This window comes from Anopheles coustani, chromosome 3 (genome assembly GCF_943734705.1).
Source record: "Anopheles coustani chromosome 3, idAnoCousDA_361_x.2, whole genome shotgun sequence".
NCBI classification, from domain to species: Eukaryota; Metazoa; Arthropoda; class Insecta; order Diptera; family Culicidae; genus Anopheles; species Anopheles coustani.
Window position 1 is genome coordinate 68,174,772 of NC_071288.1, and position 20,680 is coordinate 68,195,451.

Here is a 20,680-nt window from a genome sequence, read left to right on the forward strand (position 1 = left end):
TGACCAAGAGGATGGAAGGGTTTTTTCCCTAGAAAACAATCCGAGGGTCGACGGGCGAACATTAGAAACCTTCCTTCCGCAGACAACAACTCTCCTATTTTTAGCACCAATCTTTGCCTTCGGTTGACGACAACTTTGCGAAGCATGTTTTGTGCCGCGTCCCGGCAAACTTTGGCAACTTATAATTGGGAAAGATGGCACTCAAACGCCGCAAATAGACAAGGATATACATGGGTGGGTCAAAAGGTTAAGCTAGGAGGAAAATATAAACTAAAGAAAACATGAAGTGACGCCAAAGGAACGAAAAAAAAGGATCTATGACGAAGACTAGGGAACTTTTGTAACCCGCGTGTTGAGTCGTATCGTTTGCGCACCTGACCGAAACTGATTGTTTCGCGAGTTTGGGTTCCAGATCCAGGAAGAGGACCGAGCACTCCCAAAATAGGCCTGAGAGTAATTTAATTTCGTTATCCCTTTTTTGGCATTAATTAGCACAATCGAATAAGGAAGCTTACAATGAGGGGGTGGAAAAGTTAAATTAAGAAATTATGAAGGTAGAAAATTATAAATTTAATATGCAGAAAAGGGTGAGACTAAAATAACTAAAACTGTAGCAACAGGTTCAATTAGGTCTTCGAAACAAGTCTTTGTAAAAGTGTCATCGAACAGTATACCTTTCCTCGGTTCTTAGTTTTTGGTCTTAAAATAACTCCCGGGAAATTTGACCCAAAACGCCCAACCTTGAATTAAATTACAGACTCCCCGTCCACGTTCGATCGATCGCCGTTACGCGCTGTATGCGTAAGAACGGATTATTACATGAATCGTGGCACAAAACAACACAGTTTTCGATGGCAATATAAAGTCCAAATGAATCAAATCAAATTACAGCCCTTTACGAGGGGCCTCCAGTCAATCTGATGACGACCTCCATTATAAACGACCGCGTCTATTTGCTGCTGGGAGCGCTTGATTTGTTACGTGGTTAGCTCGGGACGGAAAAAGTGCGCACGTCAGGCCGAATGAAAACTGATCCATAAAAGTGTCTAATGGAGACGCGCCTAGTAACCGGGCCATCGGACATTGTTTGTACCATTTGCTTCATTTGTCAATCGCCGTGATGTTGATGGACCCCGGGAAGAACAGGAGCGAGGTGGGCAGGGCGGCTCGTTTCTTAAAGCACCTAATGCCATATCGATGCCATTAGCTGACCCACCAAATTCAGGAAGGCCATCGTTCCGTTAAAGACTTCAAGAAGGTGGAATGGAACAAAAGAGTTGGGCGGAAGGTAGCCGCGACGTAAAACTCATATGAAATAGATATTCGTTTCCCGTTTATGAGTTGTTTTGGCCATTAATATCTCCCATGTCCCACGCAGTGCGGTGTTGGAACTGAATCGGCAGGAAGTGATGTTAGAGATATCCTCTTTATCCGTTGGTGTGGAAAATGAATTTCAAATCCTTTTTTTCGTAAGGCTGTTAACATTTTGGTGCTTCAGATGTTTATGAATAAGTTTGAGAAAACATTTAAACACTCGCTAAAAATTGTCAATGAGCATGTCGTCGATGTTTTCCGATACTTTTTTTTTAAATAACATTTGCTTTAACGTTGTTTTTCGATACTTGAAATATATCGGCATACAAATCACACAGAATAAACAATTCGTAACGACTTAAAATATTTTTACAATTTTCAATCAACTTCAAGACAACTTGGAGTAATGAAGGTTTTACTTAATAAGTTATTTCTTCTTCTATTATTTAAGTTTATCATTTCAAAGTGTTTAAGATATAATAGGGTTTAGTTGTAATGTAAACTATTAAAAGGCCATATGCAAGATATTGTAAAAAAAGGGAAGATCAAAACAAATAGTGCAAAATTTGAAGCCATTTATTTTACCAGAAATAGATGCATAAGAAAATTACTTCAAAGTATCTCAAATATCTCGGGTTGAACTTCGAGAAACAGATGACGTTCAAAACTCAAATTACCAACACCAGAAATAGGATAGATAAACTGACAAAAGTACTTTATCCCGTCACAAGCAGAAATTCGAAACGAAATCCGAAAAACAAAATACTACTTTAGGTATTTATTAGTTACGCATCTCTAGTTTGGAATAATTGTGCACGAACGTGGATTAAAAAACTGCAAACAAAATAGAACAAGATTCTCAAAATAATTCTCAATCTGCCACAGCACACGCTCATTGCATGTAAGAACTAGTTTACCGATGATAACTGACTTCCTAGAAAATCGGAGGCTGAGCGTTTTTTTTCTAAATTTTTCCCATGATACGGATTTCAATGCTCTTCAAATATTTACAATGGCAACACCAAAAGGTGTTCAAAAATAATGAGGAAAACAAACTGTGAATCCGTTACAAGTATATTATGAATTTTGTAAATCACCAAAGTATTAATATAAAATAAATCATACACTACTACTACTATAAAATATTTGAGATTATTTCAATTACATATAAAATTACGAATAACAAAAAAGGAACCGAATAACTTAATAAAAGAAATAATTGCTTTGATATAGTTTAATTGAAATCACATAGAAAAGAAGCAACATGAAAAAAGGAAACACAACTGTCAATATCAATCGCCTACCAAAATCTTTCCACCCCGGAACGGTCTGCAACTTTTCTCGATCGAAAATAAATACATTTTGTTAAAACAACACCCGGTTTGGGTCCGTTTTGCGAAACGCAAACAAGTACGCACGGGCCGGAAAATCAATCATTAATGTTGACACTTCCGGAGCCAAAATCCGGGCGAGCAGCCAGAGTGTAAAGGATTTCATAAACATCCTCCCAATTAATTGCCTATCAGCTTGTTGCAGCCCGGAAAACCGGACGATGATCGATTGTGTGGTCAGTACTCCCCTCCCCCCCCCTCCCCCAAGCAGCTCTCAAAAAGTTTTCCAACGCTTGAAGCTTGTTGCTTCGATTCCCCGGAATCGGTGCTAAATTTCAACGTAGCTCCCGATAGGGACAGAACGATCAGTAGGAGCTGATCGTACGGAAAATATATAAGGGGGAAAAAACATGGACAAACACTGGGGGACCCCCAACCCCGGGTAGGCTTATCGAGCGGCATCAGCCGTTAGGCCGCAAAGTGTGGCCGAGGTAGCAATTTATTATCCTTTAGGTGACACCTTGTTTGATGGAGTCCGTTATCACACTGGGTTGGGTCCGATGGCCTCGGTGGACGCCACTTTTACCTACCATCATCGGCAGCATCGCACGCGGGGAAAAGCAGCAACAGCTGGAGGCCCACCTGGTGTCCAGCATTCAATCATGTACCAACCCATGTGGAGCAAGTGTCTACTTCACGCGCCGGTTAATGATGATGAAGACGAATGAAGTCATCATCTGCAACTACGCGTCCAGCAACCCTTTTGGCCACCCTCCTGTGGGGGTGGTCTAGCATAAAAAGGGTGTAATCTGCTTGTCCTTGTGCAGGCCGTAAAAGAGGAGAAAGAAAAACAACGGCACAATGGAACCTCAGCTGCATCGGGGGACATTTTACACAGATGGGACACCTGTTACCGGTTTACCGGTCGGTATTACGCGGGTATATCCTCACGCCGGGATGTGTCCATAACCTTGTCATCAATCCCGTTACCATGGGACGCACCGAACCGAGAGGCAGCTCTCTTTATAGGGGATGCTTTTTTTCTATTTATTTATAATCCATCAAATTCCCCATACCGTGCGGAAGGTTGGAAGCAGAATGTTGCGAAGGCAGAGGGCGAGTTACGAGTCTTTTCATGTTGCGACCGACATGATTGCGTTTCCCGTTGCGGGTTGGTAATCAATCTCTATAAACACAACCTTTTCCGTACCTGCACAACCTTTTGGTGGGAGATAACACCATCACAACTTGTCCCACTTTCTCTGTTGAGTAGGGTTTTCTGGAAAAGGTACGGTGATTTAAAACGTGACACAACTTCAACCACATCCAAGTGAAGGAGTGTTCTTTGAAGGGAATGTAATTTTTACAAAAATGCTTTTAACACTTTTATAGTTTTTTAACAATTTACACTTGGAGCAATTTTGTCGATTTGCTGATCTTTAAACAGGAAAGTTTATGTTTCTTCGTAGTTTTACTTCCTTGGTAACAGAAATTTTAGTCAACATTTGTTTATAAATATTTTTACAATTTATAACTTAAAGAGAATATACATTGCGTCCCAAAATGATAGCCTCACCTAGTTTTTTCTGTGCAGGGCGAATACCGAGCATATAATTTTTTTCAAAAAATACACAAATATTTATAAGCATACACTGACTACTCTGCATAAATATTGTTGAAAAAAACGAATGAACAATCCCTTTCGGTCCAAAAAACTAAAATCTGTGGTGTCCCAAAATGATAGCCTCACTTAGGATTTTGATTAAATTATCAACAAAAATAGCATAAATGGATTCAAAAGTCATGATATAATAATCAGTGGGTCCCCCATTACGATTTATTGCTTGAAAAATTCGTGATGGCATGCTCTCCGATAATTTTTCTAACGTATTTACTGATAAGGAACGCCAAGCATTTCAGATAGCAAGTTTAAGGTCCTTTATGGTCTCGTAATGTCTCCTATCTTCATAAATCTCTTGAACTAGCCTTCCACAAACATTTTCTATTGGATTAAGATCTTGGGAAACGGCTGGCTAAGACATTGTTTCGATACTCGATCGTGCATGGCGAGTTCTTGTTGTCTTGCTTGTGTGCACGGCAGCATTTTCTTGCTTAAAAATGAGCTGTTGAGTGTAGTGATTTTCCAGATAAGGCTTTAAATGATTGTCCAGGATGTCGATAAACATATCGCTGTTCATACGTGTTGGTATAATGGCCAATTCACTTCTACTAAGACCGTTGCACGCAGCCCAAATTATGACGGAATCACCTTCAAAATTGCGACGATAGAAAAATCGTGCTATCGTCTTAAATCTCGCCAGTAATGGATGTGACCATCCGATCCATCAATATTTAACTTTTTTTCATCAATATAATCCACCTAACATGAATTATCAATTTAAAATTTGAACAAGACTACAAAGTGACAACTTACGTTTCTTCACTCATTCTTCCATGTCATATGTGCTGTAGCATACTCCAATCTATCGACTTTTTGGTGAAGTTTGAGGGCAGAAACTTTCTTCATGGACTCTCTTACAATATCAGAACATGAATTCAAAGCTCGCAACACAGCATTTTTGTGCACATTCAACCAGAAATCGTTTTTTGTCCTACGGCAACCTTTGGTTGAACTGAAAGCAACTTAAAAAATCCTCCGATTATCACGCGAGGAAAGATTTTGAAGACGACCAGGAGACTTCTGAAGCTCATATTAACTGGAATCTTTTACATAATTGTTAATTACGTTTGTGAATCTATTTATTAGCACACCAATCTCATGATTTGACTTGCCATTAAAGCGATAAGCATCAATTTTGCTTTTTTCTCGTTCCTAGAGTTGTTTTCTGCTTCCAATGTTCAAATTAAATTACAAATTAAAGTAAGAGAACTTAAAAATTACTTTTGGCAACGGATAACGTGGCTAGGAACTGGGTTGCTTTTTTAATTTGAATGATTTTTGAAGTGAGGCTATCATTATGGGACACTCCATTTTTTAAGTTTTTGAGCAAAATGATATAATTAAATTATTTTTCTGATAAATTAGAAGTGAAACACATTTCTTTTAGATTAAGGAATATGTTTCTGTCGTTTATTTTACCTTGCGATCATTTAAAATAGCATATGAGTGAAGAAACTGGGTGAGGCTATCATTTTGGGACGCAGTGTAGTTTTGGTTATTAATTTCAAATTATTATTTTTTTTTCTTTTTAATGATTCATTCATGAATGAATTAATGAAGAGATTCTGCATTTTTTAATGTTGCAAACATCTTGATATATTTTCAACTGTTTTTTTAATCTTTTATATATTCCTTATTTATTTGGCTCTAAAGGTTTACCATTCAAAGTTACCCTTTCGACAATTGTATTCATGTTTTTATTTATGTTTTATGTGAAAATGTAATTTATACTGCATACTCAATTCCGTTTCATTTTGGTTTATCTACTTTTCTTAAAAATAACATTTATTTGAAAATTATTGGAACTTCATCATGGAAGAAAATTAATGGTGCTTACTAAACTTACTTAATCCTTTTATTTATTTTTTTTAAATATGTAGTTTGATTGAAACACGATTCAAAAACACCCTTTTTAAAATTATCCTTTAGTGTTAATAAAATGAATCAAAGTACTAGAACTGTTACATAAGAATTGCACAACTATTTGCAAAAGCACTCAAAAAACTACAACCATCCACTAGCCATGCTTGTGGACAGCATCCGATTACCCTTCGATTCGCACCGCAGAGTCAATTTTCTACCCGTCAACTGTGGTCAGCTTCTGGCGGACGTCAAGCTCAACTGACAGCAATTTATCTCGCCGGTAGCGGTAGGGGTTGGAGGCTGGGCTCCGGCACGTACGTACCGGAACCGAACCGAAAGCCAGCCAATGCCAATGTCGGCCAACAATGCCGTCCCTGTGCCGTCTAGCGGAAGCATCGGGAAAACCATTGCCTACCCTGCAATCCATTCCCCTACGCATCGCGACATGGCGTTTGACTTTTTGGCCCTATTCTGCCTATCGAAACAGCGAGAAGCTCAAATGTTCGGGGAATTGCGATGTTTGAATTGTTGTTTTGTTTTTGTACGTTGTGTGTTTGCGTATGCGCCACTGTTTGTTTTCCTGGAACAATATGATGCTACCCTTGGAAAATATGCTCTATTCCCATGCGAAAATCCCATGACAAAGTCAAACAAGTTGCTGGCAAACTAAAATATTGCACCAGCGAAGGGGAAAACGGGAAAATTGTGCACTGTGCAACTTTTGTGAAATTTTTTTTCTCAAATTTAAAAAAAATTCCAATATAAAACAATGTGAATTTTTCTCTTCTTTTAACTCCTGTTATTATTTTAAAACATATGTAAAATAGTCCTCCGTAATGTTCGCGCTGCCCAGTGAAAGTATGATTAATTAATGGAACCACCTAATAGATCCATTAAATACTACTGAAATTCACTTTACAAATGCCGTTTCGGGCAGCTTGTGATTTACTTAAAAAAAAAGCTTTTACACATCCGTTAAGTAAAAACATTATAGAATTTCCAGAGTATATCTATCAAGAATTACAATTAAATTGATGTTAAGCTTAGACATCAAGAAAAACTGCAATAAAACAAATAAATGTGGGAGTAGGGTACGAGAAAGAGAGAAATTGAATAATTAGCGAGCAAGCGGTGGGATATAAAAGGCCGCGAATAGCCAGTGACAGAGTAGTCGCAAATCGAAGTGGAATGTGTACAGTCGCAACGTTGTGAAGAGAAACGATAATAAAGAAGAATTGACCTTTGAACCTTTCATACTTGCCTACATGGGGGCTCGACCGGGATAGGATAGGAGGTGAACGGCGAAAAAGTTAAAGTTGTGAAGAGTTTAAGTTGTAAAACCTCCCATTTTGGTGAAGCTTAAGTTGTCAAGTGTGTGAAGTTGAAAAGTTGTGAAGTGGTGAGGTTTTAAAGTTGGACAGTTGCAGTAAGACAAGAGAGTAAAAGTAGGAAAATGACAGAGGAAGAGAAAGTGTTGCAGCTCGTGGAGGACCACACACGATCGGGATTATCAAAAATGTGCGTCGCGCGCGGATTACCGACCTCGGGTACCAAGGAGGAGATGGCACAGCGAATAGTGAGCCAAGACATGCGCGACCGAGACCTAAATGGAACTGTCGGAAGTGCTTATCAAGACGCGGTGGAGCCGGATGCGACGGCAGGTGAAGACAGTGATGTGATCAGTGTTTGTACAGGCGTACAGAAGGTCCACCAAGTCTTCACGTTCCGCGACGTGGAAGACGGAATCGACACGTATGGTGCAGATCCCGATGCCGACGTCAGGGTATGGTTCCAGCACTTTGAAGACGTGGCGGATATGGCCGGCTGGAATTCGGAGCAGCGACGAGTAATGTGCCGTAAAAAGGTGATAGGAGCGGCTCGAAGTTTCATAAACACGTTGCGCGGTAACATATCATATCAAAAAATAAAAGCGGAACTGATAAACGAATTCGGACCGATGGTGCGAGCATCCGACATTCATCGTAAGCTCACAAACCGACGGAAGATGAAGCACGAGTCCGTGTTGGAATACGTGTACGCCGTGCAGAAAATTGCTAAGTATTCTGATATGGACGAGCAAAGCATTTGTGAATATATTGTCGACGGTGTAACAGAGGACACCGCAAGACGAGTAATGCTGTACGAGGCAAAAACAGTAGCGGAATTGAAGCAAAAATTGATTTGCATGGAACGCGCCCACAGCAAGAGAGGGAGTACCCGCGAGGCTGGGGGAAACGAAAAAAAAAACTGTTTCAACTGTGGAAGTGTGGAACACCAGCTTGCCCACTGTCCCATAAAAAACAACGGCCCGAAGTGTTTCAAGTGCAACGCGCACGGTCACCGTGCAAAAGAATGCACAAAACAAAATCGTGGAAGTGACCTGCTTCAAGTGAAATGCTTCAAGTGTGGTGAAGCCGGACACATAGCACCTCGTTGTCCAATGGCAGTGTCGCGACCAGCCAAAGTTAATTTCATCAGAACTCGCTGTCCGACCGTCGACGTGGAGTTGGGTAATGTGCGCACGCAAGCCATGGTCGACACGGGAAGCGATGTTTCGCTGGTACGGCAGGACTTCTGTGAAAAGCTGGAACCAAGCGTGCAACAGAAGGTAAGAAACAGCCAACAAATGGTTCGTGGCTATGGTGGACAGCGCGAGCAAGTGTACGGCGAATTAAGCTGTGAGGTGGTCATCGGCAAAACTACGCGATTAGTCAGATTCCTAGTAGTACCCAAATCGGCAATCGATAGCCCGGTGTTAATCGGAATCGATACGCTCGAACGGGTAAACTATAGGATCACTAATGGACAGGTCGAAATAATGGAAGACAATGCAAATGTGGAAACAAATAGCGAAAAAGACTTGTGGATACATCACATAGTGTGCGACGAACTAAATGAGGAATTGAACGTTCCTCCGAAGTATCGCCAGAAAGTGGAAGAAATTGTGGCGAGTTACGGTGTTAACAGTCAAGAGAACAATGGATGTGAAGTCGAAGAAATCGTAAACGAAATGAAGATTAATTTGACGGACAACGAAATCGTATGTACGCAACCCCGCCGATTGGCTCCGTTGGAGAAGCAAATCGTGAAGGAGCAAGTGAGTGAGTGGATGCGGGATGGAATTGTTAGGCCATCGTTCAGCCCGTATTCTAGCGCGGTCGTCGTGGTCCCGAAGAAAGACGGATCCTATCGGGTATGCATCGACTATCGCGCGATAAATAAAAAAATAATTCGTGATCAATACCCGATGCCGAATTTGGAAGACCAAGTGGATCAATTAGCGGATGCGCGCGTATACACAACACTCGATCTAAAAAATTCATATTTTCATGTGAAAGTAGCCGAGGAAAGTCGTCAATACACAGCCTTCGTCACAGCGGATGGACAGTACGAGTTCACACGAGCACCGTTTGGCTTATGCGTGAGCGGGAGTGCATTCTGCCGTTTCATCGGGGAGGCGTTGCGCAGTTTGGTGCAGGAAGGCGTAATGCTCATGTTCGTGGATGACATCATTATACCGTCGAGTGATGAAGAAGAAGGATTGCTACGTTTGCAAAAAGTGTTAAGAGCCACGGAAAAAGCAGGATTGGAAATCAATTGGAAGAAGTGTACATTTCTACAACGAAGAGTAGAATATTTGGGACTTACGATTTACAACGGGCGGATTGAACCATCACCGCAGAAAGTAGAAAAGATGAAGAGATTCCCAGTTCCTAGAACGGTTAAGCAGGTGCAAAGGTTTTATGGTTTGGCCAGTTACTTCAGGAAGTTCATTCCTAACTTTTCAAAAATTATGCGACCAGTGTCGTTACTGTTAAAGAAGGAGGCAGCATTCAAGTTTGACAAAGAGGCGCTTCAAGCATTTGACATGATTAAGGCCAAGTTGACGGAATATCCAGTGTTACTCATCTTCAAAACTGGGCGTAGCACCGAAGTGCATACCGATGCGTGTAAAGAAGGAATAGCAGGAATGTTGATGCAATACGAGGAAGGAGATAGTAAACCACATCCATGTTACTATTATAGTAGATTAACAAATCAAGCCGAAAAGAATTATCATTCTTTCGAGTTGGAATCATTGGCGGTAGTAGAGTCTGTTAAAAAGTTTCGATGTTATTTGCTAGGTAACAAATTCAAGATTATCACTGATTGTATCGCATTCAAACAATCTATAGCAGCAAAGACGATCAATGCTAGAACGGCAAGATGGCTGGTAACATTGTCCAAGTATGAATATGAGATAGAACATCGACCTGCAGAACAGATGAAGCATGTAGACGCGCTATCTCGAACGAATGTCCTGAGAATATCAGTCGCAGTATCCGAGAGGATTGTTAAGGCGCAGGAAAAGGATGATGAAATAATGAAAATTAGGGAGTCCATAGAGCGAGGAGATAAGTCTGAATCTTTCCGTCTATCCAATGGAATACTATACAAAGAACAAGAAGGGAAGATGAAGCTGGTAGTACCGAAGGCGATTCAAATGTCTATTATAAGAGAAGCACACGAACAGGGGCACTTTGGGATAAAAAAGACGAAGGAACGATTGGATTCAGAATATCATATTCCAAGCATGGAAGAGAAGATCAAGGAGTGCATAGAGAATTGCGTCAGGTGTATAGTAAATGAACGGAAGCGAGGGAAACGCGAGGGTGAGCTTCATCCCATTCCGAAGGGTGAGGTCCCACTTGACACATTTCATATTGATCATTTAGGCCCTATGCCATCGACACGTAAAGCGTACAATTATATATTCACGGTGATTGATGCATTCACAAAGTATGTTTGGTTGTTCCCGACAAAGACAACAAATGCAGAAGAAGTGATCAAAAAACTTACGGCGGTGTCCGATCTTTTTGGTGACCCGCGCAGAATTATTTGCGATCGTGGCGCAGCGTTCACTTCAGGAGTGTTTGAGAAATATTGCAGCGAACGAAACATAGAGATACACAGGATCGCAACAGGGGTTCCTCGAGGAAATGGGCAGGTGGAAAGAATTCACCGTGTAATCATTCCAGCGTTAGCAAAGTTGTCGGTTGAGAATCCAGAAACGTGGTTTAAATTTGTCAATGAGGTCCAGATAGCAATCAATAATAGTTGGCAGCGCGCCATTCGGATGACACCGTTCGAATTATTAACGGGAGTCAAAATGAGATCGAAAGGAGATATTGTAGTACGCGAAATTTTACAAGAGGAATTACAGGATGATTTTGTAAAAGAACGATCGGAGTTGCGCAAAGTAGCTTGCCAAGGTATAGAGGCTATACAGCAGGAAAATCGCATCGCATACAATTTGCGGCGTAAACCAAATCGGAAATACAAGGTAGGAGATGTCGTAGCGATACCAGTCACCCAATTCGGTGTCGGTAGGAAGGTTAAAGGAAAGTTCCTAGGACCCTATAAGATTACGAAGATCATGATGAACGATCGATGTGAGGTAATGAAGTTGAATCATGAAAATGAAGGGCCGATAAGAACTACTACGGCGTTCGATCTGATTAAGCCATGGGCCAATCCAGGGGGATTGTAATGTCAGGAGGGCCGTGTGGGAGTAGGGTACGAGAAAGAGAGAAATTGAATAATTAGCGAGCAAGCGGTGGGATATAAAAGGCCGCGAATAGCCAGTGACAGAGTAGTCGCAAATCGAAGTGGAATGTGTACAGTCGCAACGTTGTGAAGAGAAACGATAATAAAGAAGAATTGACCTTTGAACCTTTCATACTTGCCTACATAAATATAACTCTGATTACATTAGTTCATCAGTAGTTTACCAACATTTAGCACTTTGGAAATGTTAAAAAGCTATCCACATTCAATTTCCATCTTTATCCTCTTCCTTCTTTTATTTAAAATATCATTAAACAAACGAATTTGTTTAATTGAAATATTTGAGAACTTCGTAAACTAAAAGAGGGCATATTGCCCCGTTTTCCGATACATGATGGTTCTGCATTGGTCCTTCTGAAAACGAGCATAACACTTCGTGTAATTGAAACAAAATTTTATAAACCACAAACATCTAACCCGACATGCAACGATGGTTTTGGGAAATTTTTATGACAACAGTTCAAAGCGATGTGCAAAACATGAAAATAGTGTAAATCGAGTATTTTATACAAAATGCGGTACAATCGACCGTATTGATGAGATTCACAAAATAATTGATGTTTGGTGTTCTGTTTAACATGGTTTTATGCAAACCGAAACCATCGGCGGGTTTTTCCGATGCAGTGATGAATATTTTACAGAGCCATTTTGTAATTTAAATTATGCAACCCACACATTCGTGGAACAGTTATCAATCATTCATTTGAAAATCGAGTGACTTACTTATTGAGTTTTGCTTTCATCAAAAGTAAATCAATTTTCACTACAAGAATTAACAGCAACAAACTGTTACAACAACAAGGAAAATTTAGTTAAAGTATGGAAAATTAATAGTTTATTCAAACCCAAGCGTGCCGATGATTGAATAACTCCGAGTTCTTGGAACCATCGCAAGCCATCCGTAAAGTTCTTCCGTCAATAGGAGAACGATTTGCAAAATTGCGAGCAACCATTCATCATTCACGAGCGTAATCAAATTAAGCAAATTGGTTTGCACGCAGTACCTTCCCGAATCGTTTTGTTCATCTTCACGAATCGTAATTTCAACTGAATGCAAGCAGCTTGCTTGGTTGCTTGCTTTTCAGACGTTTCTAGAAGAGAGTTACCGGTTTTTTATTCTTGTTGAAAGTTGCAAAAGGAAGAAATTAGCAAAAATGCTTTCTGGCTCGATTAGTTTTCTGTTCGGGTGCAACCAATTTGTTCCACAGTCGATTACTTTTATCATCTGTTCTGGGGGTGGTGGGGAGGCATTAGTGAAAGGATATATCCCGGGCGATATCCGGTTCCACGCTGGATGAAGCGTTTCGAAGGAACCGGCTTTTTAAATTGGAATGGAAAATCGTTTCCCATAGCATCGTTTTACCGTCTCGATGGAGGCAGTTTTCTTTCTTTCCAGTTTGGTTGGTTCTCCTCCATTTGACCTTTCTGCAATGGAATTTCTTCGTCTTGAAAATGCCATATTCACCGTGGTGTGACCCGTGGTTGCAAGTGAAAGGAAATGTCATTTATTTGCACCATAAATATGCGCGAAAATTAATTTAATAAACAAAATTCCGCTCAGTTGGAAAAGTGGTCGGTTCAGAGGTAGGTCACCAAGAAAAAGGCAACTCTTATGGTCACTTACAAAACACGACGCGACGCGAAGCAATGCGTCATGCGGTTGCCCCGCAGCGAGGCTATAAATAATTTCCCTATTTTTCGCGATGGATTGCGATTATAAGGGCCATTTATCATGCGCCATCGAGAGCGGATATCGGGCGAAATGTGGATATTTATTTTCCACCCGGTGGTATTATTTTCGGTTAACTTCTTACACCATCGCCTTTCGGAAGCTCGCCGGAACGAGTGTTGTTTCATTGTGCTATCGGTGGCTGTTTGCCCTCCCTCAAAACTTTGCTGTTCAATACATCATATTTGTTCATTCTTCCACACCACTTTCACGTGTTATGTTCGTTCAGTGAGCTTGAGGTTGAGCGAAAAGTGCCCGCAAAAATGGCGTACCCATTAGGCCATTTATCAACGGCCTTCTGACGTGGTTTGTTTCGGGGAGGAAAGCACCAAAACAACGGGAAGATGTCCAAATTGGATCGGCTTGCCATTAGGCGCAACAAACAGTGAGAACCTACGTAATCCGAGGCGTTAGAAGCACGCGAAACGAAAGCCCATGACCGTATCTTCTCGAGACATCATAAATCGTCAATTTGTAGGCCTCTCGGTTGCTAACTCGGCCGCGCTCGGAGGAGCTCGCATTCCGGCACCCACTGAAGTGGAAAACCGAAATCTCGAGCGGGATGCGTGTGGCGAATGACGCCACACAAGATTTCACTCGCAACAAAAATAGCGACGAAGGATCAACGCCGAGAAACCTGGCATGAACTTGAATGGTTCCGGTGGACAAAAGCGCACCCTGAACCTCTACAACAGCCCAAGCTCCCTACTTTAGGCCCCGTTGAAACATCAAAATCTTATCTCAGCCCTTGCGTAGAACATCAACCCAAAAATTGAAACTACCGGGCGCGCATTGGATCGTACGAGTCCTCTCAAACCAACCAAAAGTTCCCATATTATAAATCAACACCGCGTGGCACACGACCAGCAGACAGCATCCCGCCGTGCGGGAGTATTTGCGTATTTCTTGGCCACTTCCACCAACCGACCGGAACCAATCAACCGCACGCAAAGCGAACTCGTTCCGCCGACGCCGACGCCGGCAAAGTGGAAAGTAATTTAATTTAGCGCCATAATGGAGGTATTCGGCCACGGCGCGTTTTGAGGGTGAGGGGTAGGTGGAACGCGGTAGTACAAGAGATGCGGGAGCACTGATTTTGGGCCGAACGCTTTATTAGGTCCGGAGAAAGACGAACAGCGAACTTCAAATGCGGTGGTTAATAGAATAAGTTTCTTCAACCGAAGTTGGTAAGCTTAAAAAACCCTTCCATCGAAAATGGTGGTAGTTCGGCGGAGTGGGGAAAATGAAATTGAATAATTAAAGTTAAAATAAGAAACATCAAAGTATTTAAAGAACTTTCGAACTGTCAAAATATACCGTAAACATTAGTGTAGACATAAATACACGAAAAAATAAAAATGTATACGTTTTAACCCCTCTCAGGATGACGCTCGGGAAATGTTTTTAACCATATTTGTTAATATTCCTATTTTTAGTGTGTAAAGGGATGTGTTGTTGAGAATATGCACTTAATAAAAAGTCTGATTTTACATTTAACTTTCACATCTAATACCTGAATGTATTTGGGGAATGAATGTTTATTAATTTATATCCAGATTTGTTAGAGAACCATATTTGTTCCCTTACCATATTTTTTAATTTTCCTGTTTTTACTTTGTAATATTGAGTTTAATGTTGAGAATATGCACTTAATAAAAATTTTGGATTTAGATTTTTAACATTTACATCTGATACCTGGATGTATTTGTATTTAAGTTACATTTCAATAAACCAGTTTTTCTTGAGGGCCATTGTGCTAAAATTAAGCTTCAAACAATAATTTGAGATTTAATTTATGCTCTTCACTAAAATCTGAACTGGAATGAACAAGTCCTACACATGCTTATTTAAAGAAAAATTGTTCGAGATAATTTGGTTTGGACTTTTGAATATTTTTGACAGCATATTTGGGTGATTTAATATCGTGATTGTTGCAACTTTCAAAAACTGAAACTAAAACTGATTTTTAAACCTGACATATCAATAATTTTGTTAACTTGTTTTTTTATAGTTTATTGCTTTTGTTTCCGATTCGTGTCAATTTTTATTAATTCCTTCGAATTTTGAAACCGGTTTAAATTACCTCGGCTTTAATTGTTTTCTCCATAATTTAAAAGATTGGCAAAATGTTCCTTGACAGAATCAGTTTATCATTAGCTAGAAATTGTTTTGTTTTGGAGATAATGTTTACGTTTTTCTTAGAAATATCTTGCTAAACCAACGTGCTCTACTCCTTCTTCTTAAAGGTTTGCGGTGTACCGAATCCAATCGGTTAAAGATGGAAAAATGCCGACCATCATCTAACCTTCGGCGGAGGTAGTATCATAAGGAGAGGATTGTGTATTCTTTGTTACGCTTGTTGCCCTTTAATGGAGTGCGTCCCGCTCAATCGTTCGTGTTTCCGCGAACCATTTTATTTCCGTGGATGCGATTGATTCCTGTTCAAGCCATTACCCAAGCGTCGGACGAGCTCGAGCTTTTCCGGTGCTTAGGCCACTCACTCAACCAAAGATGATTACGAATGGCACTTTGGCATTGGAACGGCCTAACGAGCAGGTTCGGGCGTGCGCCTCCGTTCCCATGGGGAAACGAACTACATGCACGTCCGATGGAAGGCCCATTTTGGCCTGGGGAAACTTTCAGGTAGTGTTAGGCAAACAAACGGAATGTAATTTTCTTTTACTTCCTCGAATGTTGTCTAGCTTCCCTCAGGACTGATGAGAGATGGAGCTCATCCAAAACAAGGTAAGTTTTGCGGAAAAAGTACTAACCAACGCCACGGTATCAACTCTAATTATGTTCGTGCGGACATAAGCCTATTTTCCTCTCCAGCACGATAACGGTTATGAGGTTACTGCTCGCTTCCACACGATGACTAACCAAAACAGACACGGAAGTATCAACTCACTCACTCGCCAAACGGAACGAGTTGATGGAATGTCAGATGTCAAACGGAGAGAAGAAAAATGTCCAAATTGACGCAACATATTCCCATACCATTCGTCATTTGCATGCACAAAAGCTACCCTCTGGTTTTCTTTCAACCCACCCCAACCGTACGTCATGAAATAGGAATCGCGATAAGAGTCTCAATCAGGCCTCATGCATGCGAATGTACATCTGGCCTGAAAGGAACTGACACCGAGCTCTATCTCTGTGGTTGGCGCTTCGCCCCTGGGTTTCGGTTAAAAAGAAATTGATGGAACTCAAACAGTAGGTGTGGGCTGAGGTATGGAAGCGTTTTGATTTGATTTCAACGATGATAACATAAAACCTTATCACGCAGTCATTGGCCTCCCATGTGAGTGCCTTTATGGGGAGAACACTTTTGGTGTTGGAAGATATTTGGAAAAAGAACCTGTGAAGATTAAACGTCAAACATGTCCTTTACCACAAGTAGTTCTTATTCCTTATTGCTTTCCAAAAATAGTTTGGGAAGAGACGTCGCACCGTTACGTCCATTTGGTTTAATATTCTCCATACTTTTTCAAACAAGGAGAGATCCTTATAGAATTAGGTCACGTATTTAGCCACTCTTCCCCGGCTTACTTTGCTTCGCTTTTTTAACAGGAAAGCTACACACACACACACACACACACTTTTCCACCGTCGAAGGGCAATGGAGCTCGACCTCGAAAGTCATTGTCGTTTCGTTACGTTTCGTGAAATAAATATCAAAACCATACACCGCGCTCACCTCACTTGACACTTGGCTGTCCGGACCGACTACGGCAGTGTGTGTGTGTGTGTGTTGGCCGCACGGTGATGTCGGTGGTGCGTGACGTTGCTCAAAAATGGGCACTGACATTGACGTTGAAGCTGATGGGTGACGCTGAACGGCAGCGCAGGACGTGAAATGTCGAGAATGTTTTCACGATGTCTCGTAAAGTCCACCCACTCCCTACACGGATGAACTCGGTGGTTCTTCCTTTTTTTTCTTTTTTCCCAGAATCTTACACTGAGGTACGGTTAGGCCATCATCTTGTGGCGTCCTCTTTCTTGTCCCTCCAAAACATTTGCGTATACCACATCCGACTTGACGCCATCTGTTTCGCGGACTCGCGAGTGCCAGGTTGAAGTGCGATGAACAGTGACGAGTAATTCGTCCATCACACCGTCCCCTCACTGGCTTCGCCCTCCAGAAGTGGCTCGCCGGGAGCTTGAAGGGTACGTTTTCAGATGGATAGAAAATTTCCACTCCATCTGCCATCAGCCAGCATCGAGACATCGTGTTCTTTATTTGGCGAACCAACCCGTCAATCCGAAAGCGAACGATACGCTTCCGAAGGCGACAACGAGGTGGGGATTATTTTCAATCAAATTTTGATATGCCCGCGAATATGACTTTCAATGGCGACAATCAATAGCTGCAAAGTGCTGGGAACATCACACCGAGCGAGAAGATGAGGTTTTACATCTGCTTTTCGTATGACTAAATCTGATTTGAAGGGTTTTACCTAGAAATGTGTCTAACGTTTCAGATTGATATAATGTATAAAGTTGATTCAGTATAAAATAACTGAAGCGCTTAAAGTGTAGAATTTCATAAATCATTTCTAAAAATCATATAAGAGCTTGCTGGTTTTACAAAATTCAAAAAAATAAAATTCAAGAAAGAATCGGATAACAAACATGTGACATTAAAACTCGTGATCACATATTCAATTATTGCGCTAAATATCAACAGCAAAATAAAACAGTATAAAGAAGATTAAATGAAATTTAACCGTCGACATGTAACACAATATTTTATTGAACTCATAACTTCTTGTATAATTTTATGTGCAACAATCCTAAACTCCAGATATAACTTTTGGACAATCACTTGAAGACAATCACTTCAATGAGTTCTCTTCAGTTCTTTTTTATATAAGAAAGTTCGGAAAACACTTGGTCTTATTTAGTAAAAAACTTCTTTAGAATAAGAAGTGTAGAAAGACTTAAATCAGAGATAAACCCATTTGAAACCAGACAGAAAAAGTTATAAACCTTTAGTATTGCCTTTCGTTTGAAAGGTCAAAAAGGTTTGAATAGAATTGCCAGAAATGAATTGTAAACACGAACAGAGCACATATATTTTATTTTGCTCCACATTTTTTGTTGCTTTTTGTGACCACATTTTTTTAAATGTAACAGGCAATTGAATTTAAAGAAATCCAAGTTTCCTTTTTTAATATTCGATCTGAGTTCAATATAACAAATTTGATCGTTATACGTGATCTCAGTTGAAATCATTTGCAAAAACAGTTGATCATGATAAAAAGCTATTTTCCAAAAAATTATACCATGTTTGTGGATAATTCAATAAAAAATTTTAATAATTCTGTATTTTTTGTTTTTAGTTTGCACTTCGGCCAGCTTATCTGTACTTCTCCTTAAGATTTGTTTTAGAAAGCAAACTCATTAACGAACAGGAAAATTTAAGGATATTACTAACTAACTTTAAATTTTTTTGAGTCAGTGATGTCAAACTGAGTTGATCTCGTGGGCCACATTTCCTCCCAAAATAGGTTGGATTTATGAAAATATGTTCTTATCAGTAAGCTTTTAACTTCACAATCATGGTTTGTACATTTACAATTTTAGTTTATTAAATTATTATATGAGCTTTTAGCAACCACCACTTCATTACAATACATTTTACTAAGAAATGCAACGAAATGGTAACATTTGGAATCTCAAAAATCCAAAAAACCTTGTCTGTTATTCGATGTTTCCCAACTTATCTTCTTTTGCACTTTCTCTGCTGCTTCTCTTGTGTTATGAAAAGTCCTTTCATTGTGCTTTAATTATTGCTATTTCCCATTCCCCTTTGGGGATACACAAAATGGAAGTGCCGATGTCACGTGACAACACTTTGCGGAATGTGTTACACAATAACACAACAGCGAGATAGTTATCCCCACAATAACGGTTGCCCATTGCCACCGACAATAATGACGGCAATGTCATACGTCGCAGCTCTGCAATTTCCCAGCCCGACACCTTCGTCGGGGAATTCGACCCCACGGCACGTGACACGAGCAGCGGCTCACTTACCGATAACGGTCGCCAGTATGACGATTCCCAGCACGATGGCGGTCGCGATCACGCGTATCAGATAGATTGTCGTCTCGCTGGCGAAGGCGTCGTCGTCGTCGGTCGGCAGCAGCAGCACGTCCCGCGGATCGGCCGTGCCGTTGGTGGCGTTGTAGTACCTGGCGGAACCGTTGCCGGTGCCGGGCGCGCCGTAATTGAGCAAAAAACAGTTCGTGCAGTTCCACAGCGCCATCAGCTCGTCCTCCTCGAGCAGATCGGGCAGGGAGAGGGAGAGCCCGCCGGACCCGCTGCCGCCGAGCATCGCCGTCGAGAGCGAGGACCCATTTGATATGTCACCGGCAAGGTCCGCGGCTACCGCACTGTAGTTGGACAGGAGGGACTGGGTGAGATTGTCGGGCGCTGGCGCTGGGGTGGAGTTGAACGTGGCGAAGCCATCGTCGTTGTTGGCGGTGGCGGCGGAAGCGAGTGACAGTTGATCGACCAGCGTCCCCGGTGTGGACGTGTGTCCGGAAAAGGCGAGGCTTCCGGATCGGGCAGGAGTGGACGGGGTGGTGATACCCGTCCCTATCGTGCTGCTCAGCAAGGAGCGGGCGGAGCTAGTGGCACTGGGGGAAGCGTAGGTGGAGCTAGTGTAGCTGGCGGTGGAGCCTCCGAACACCGAATAGGAGGAAACCGATCCCGGCGAAGTGATGGCAGTCGAGGGGAACGTGCCGGAAGTGGGGGGAAGGTCATATGTCACCGGGGAAGGCGCGGCGGTGCCTCGTGACCATGGCCATGCGGTCCAAGCAAGTGATTCTTTCGTCGGCCGTCTAGCGTCCGTCAAGGCCATAGTTTGTCATGCGTTCCACCGAATGTCCTGCACGCTACTTTCGTTCTTTCCCATGCACCGGACAGGAAAGCACTCTTCTGTTTCACTAACTTCGCACACTTGGCAACCTTAACTCCCACTTATCAACAGCTTCCGGCGGAAACTAACCACTTATACATACTTATATTACTAAATATTTTCCACATTGTTTGTTGCTCGACTTTGAATAATCTTTTCACGAAACTTTTTTCCACTTCCAATTTCACCTAAAACCGTAATTCACTCACTCACGTTTTTCCTCCTTCGCA

The 20,680-nt window shown here is 41.4% G+C and overlaps 1 protein-coding gene across 1 annotated transcript in view; it reads right to left on the reverse strand.

Annotated features, from left to right (window-relative positions):
• LOC131265797 (5-hydroxytryptamine receptor-like) overlaps positions 1–20,393 on the reverse strand; it is a 65,964-nt gene extending 45,571 nt beyond the window's left edge. Inside the window, exon 1 of the mRNA XM_058268117.1 lies at positions 19,565–20,393. Coding sequence (XP_058124100.1) covers positions 19,565–20,393 — 829 coding nt within the window. The remainder of the gene's footprint in view (positions 1–19,564) is intronic.
• Positions 20,394–20,680: the final 287 nt, after the last annotated feature.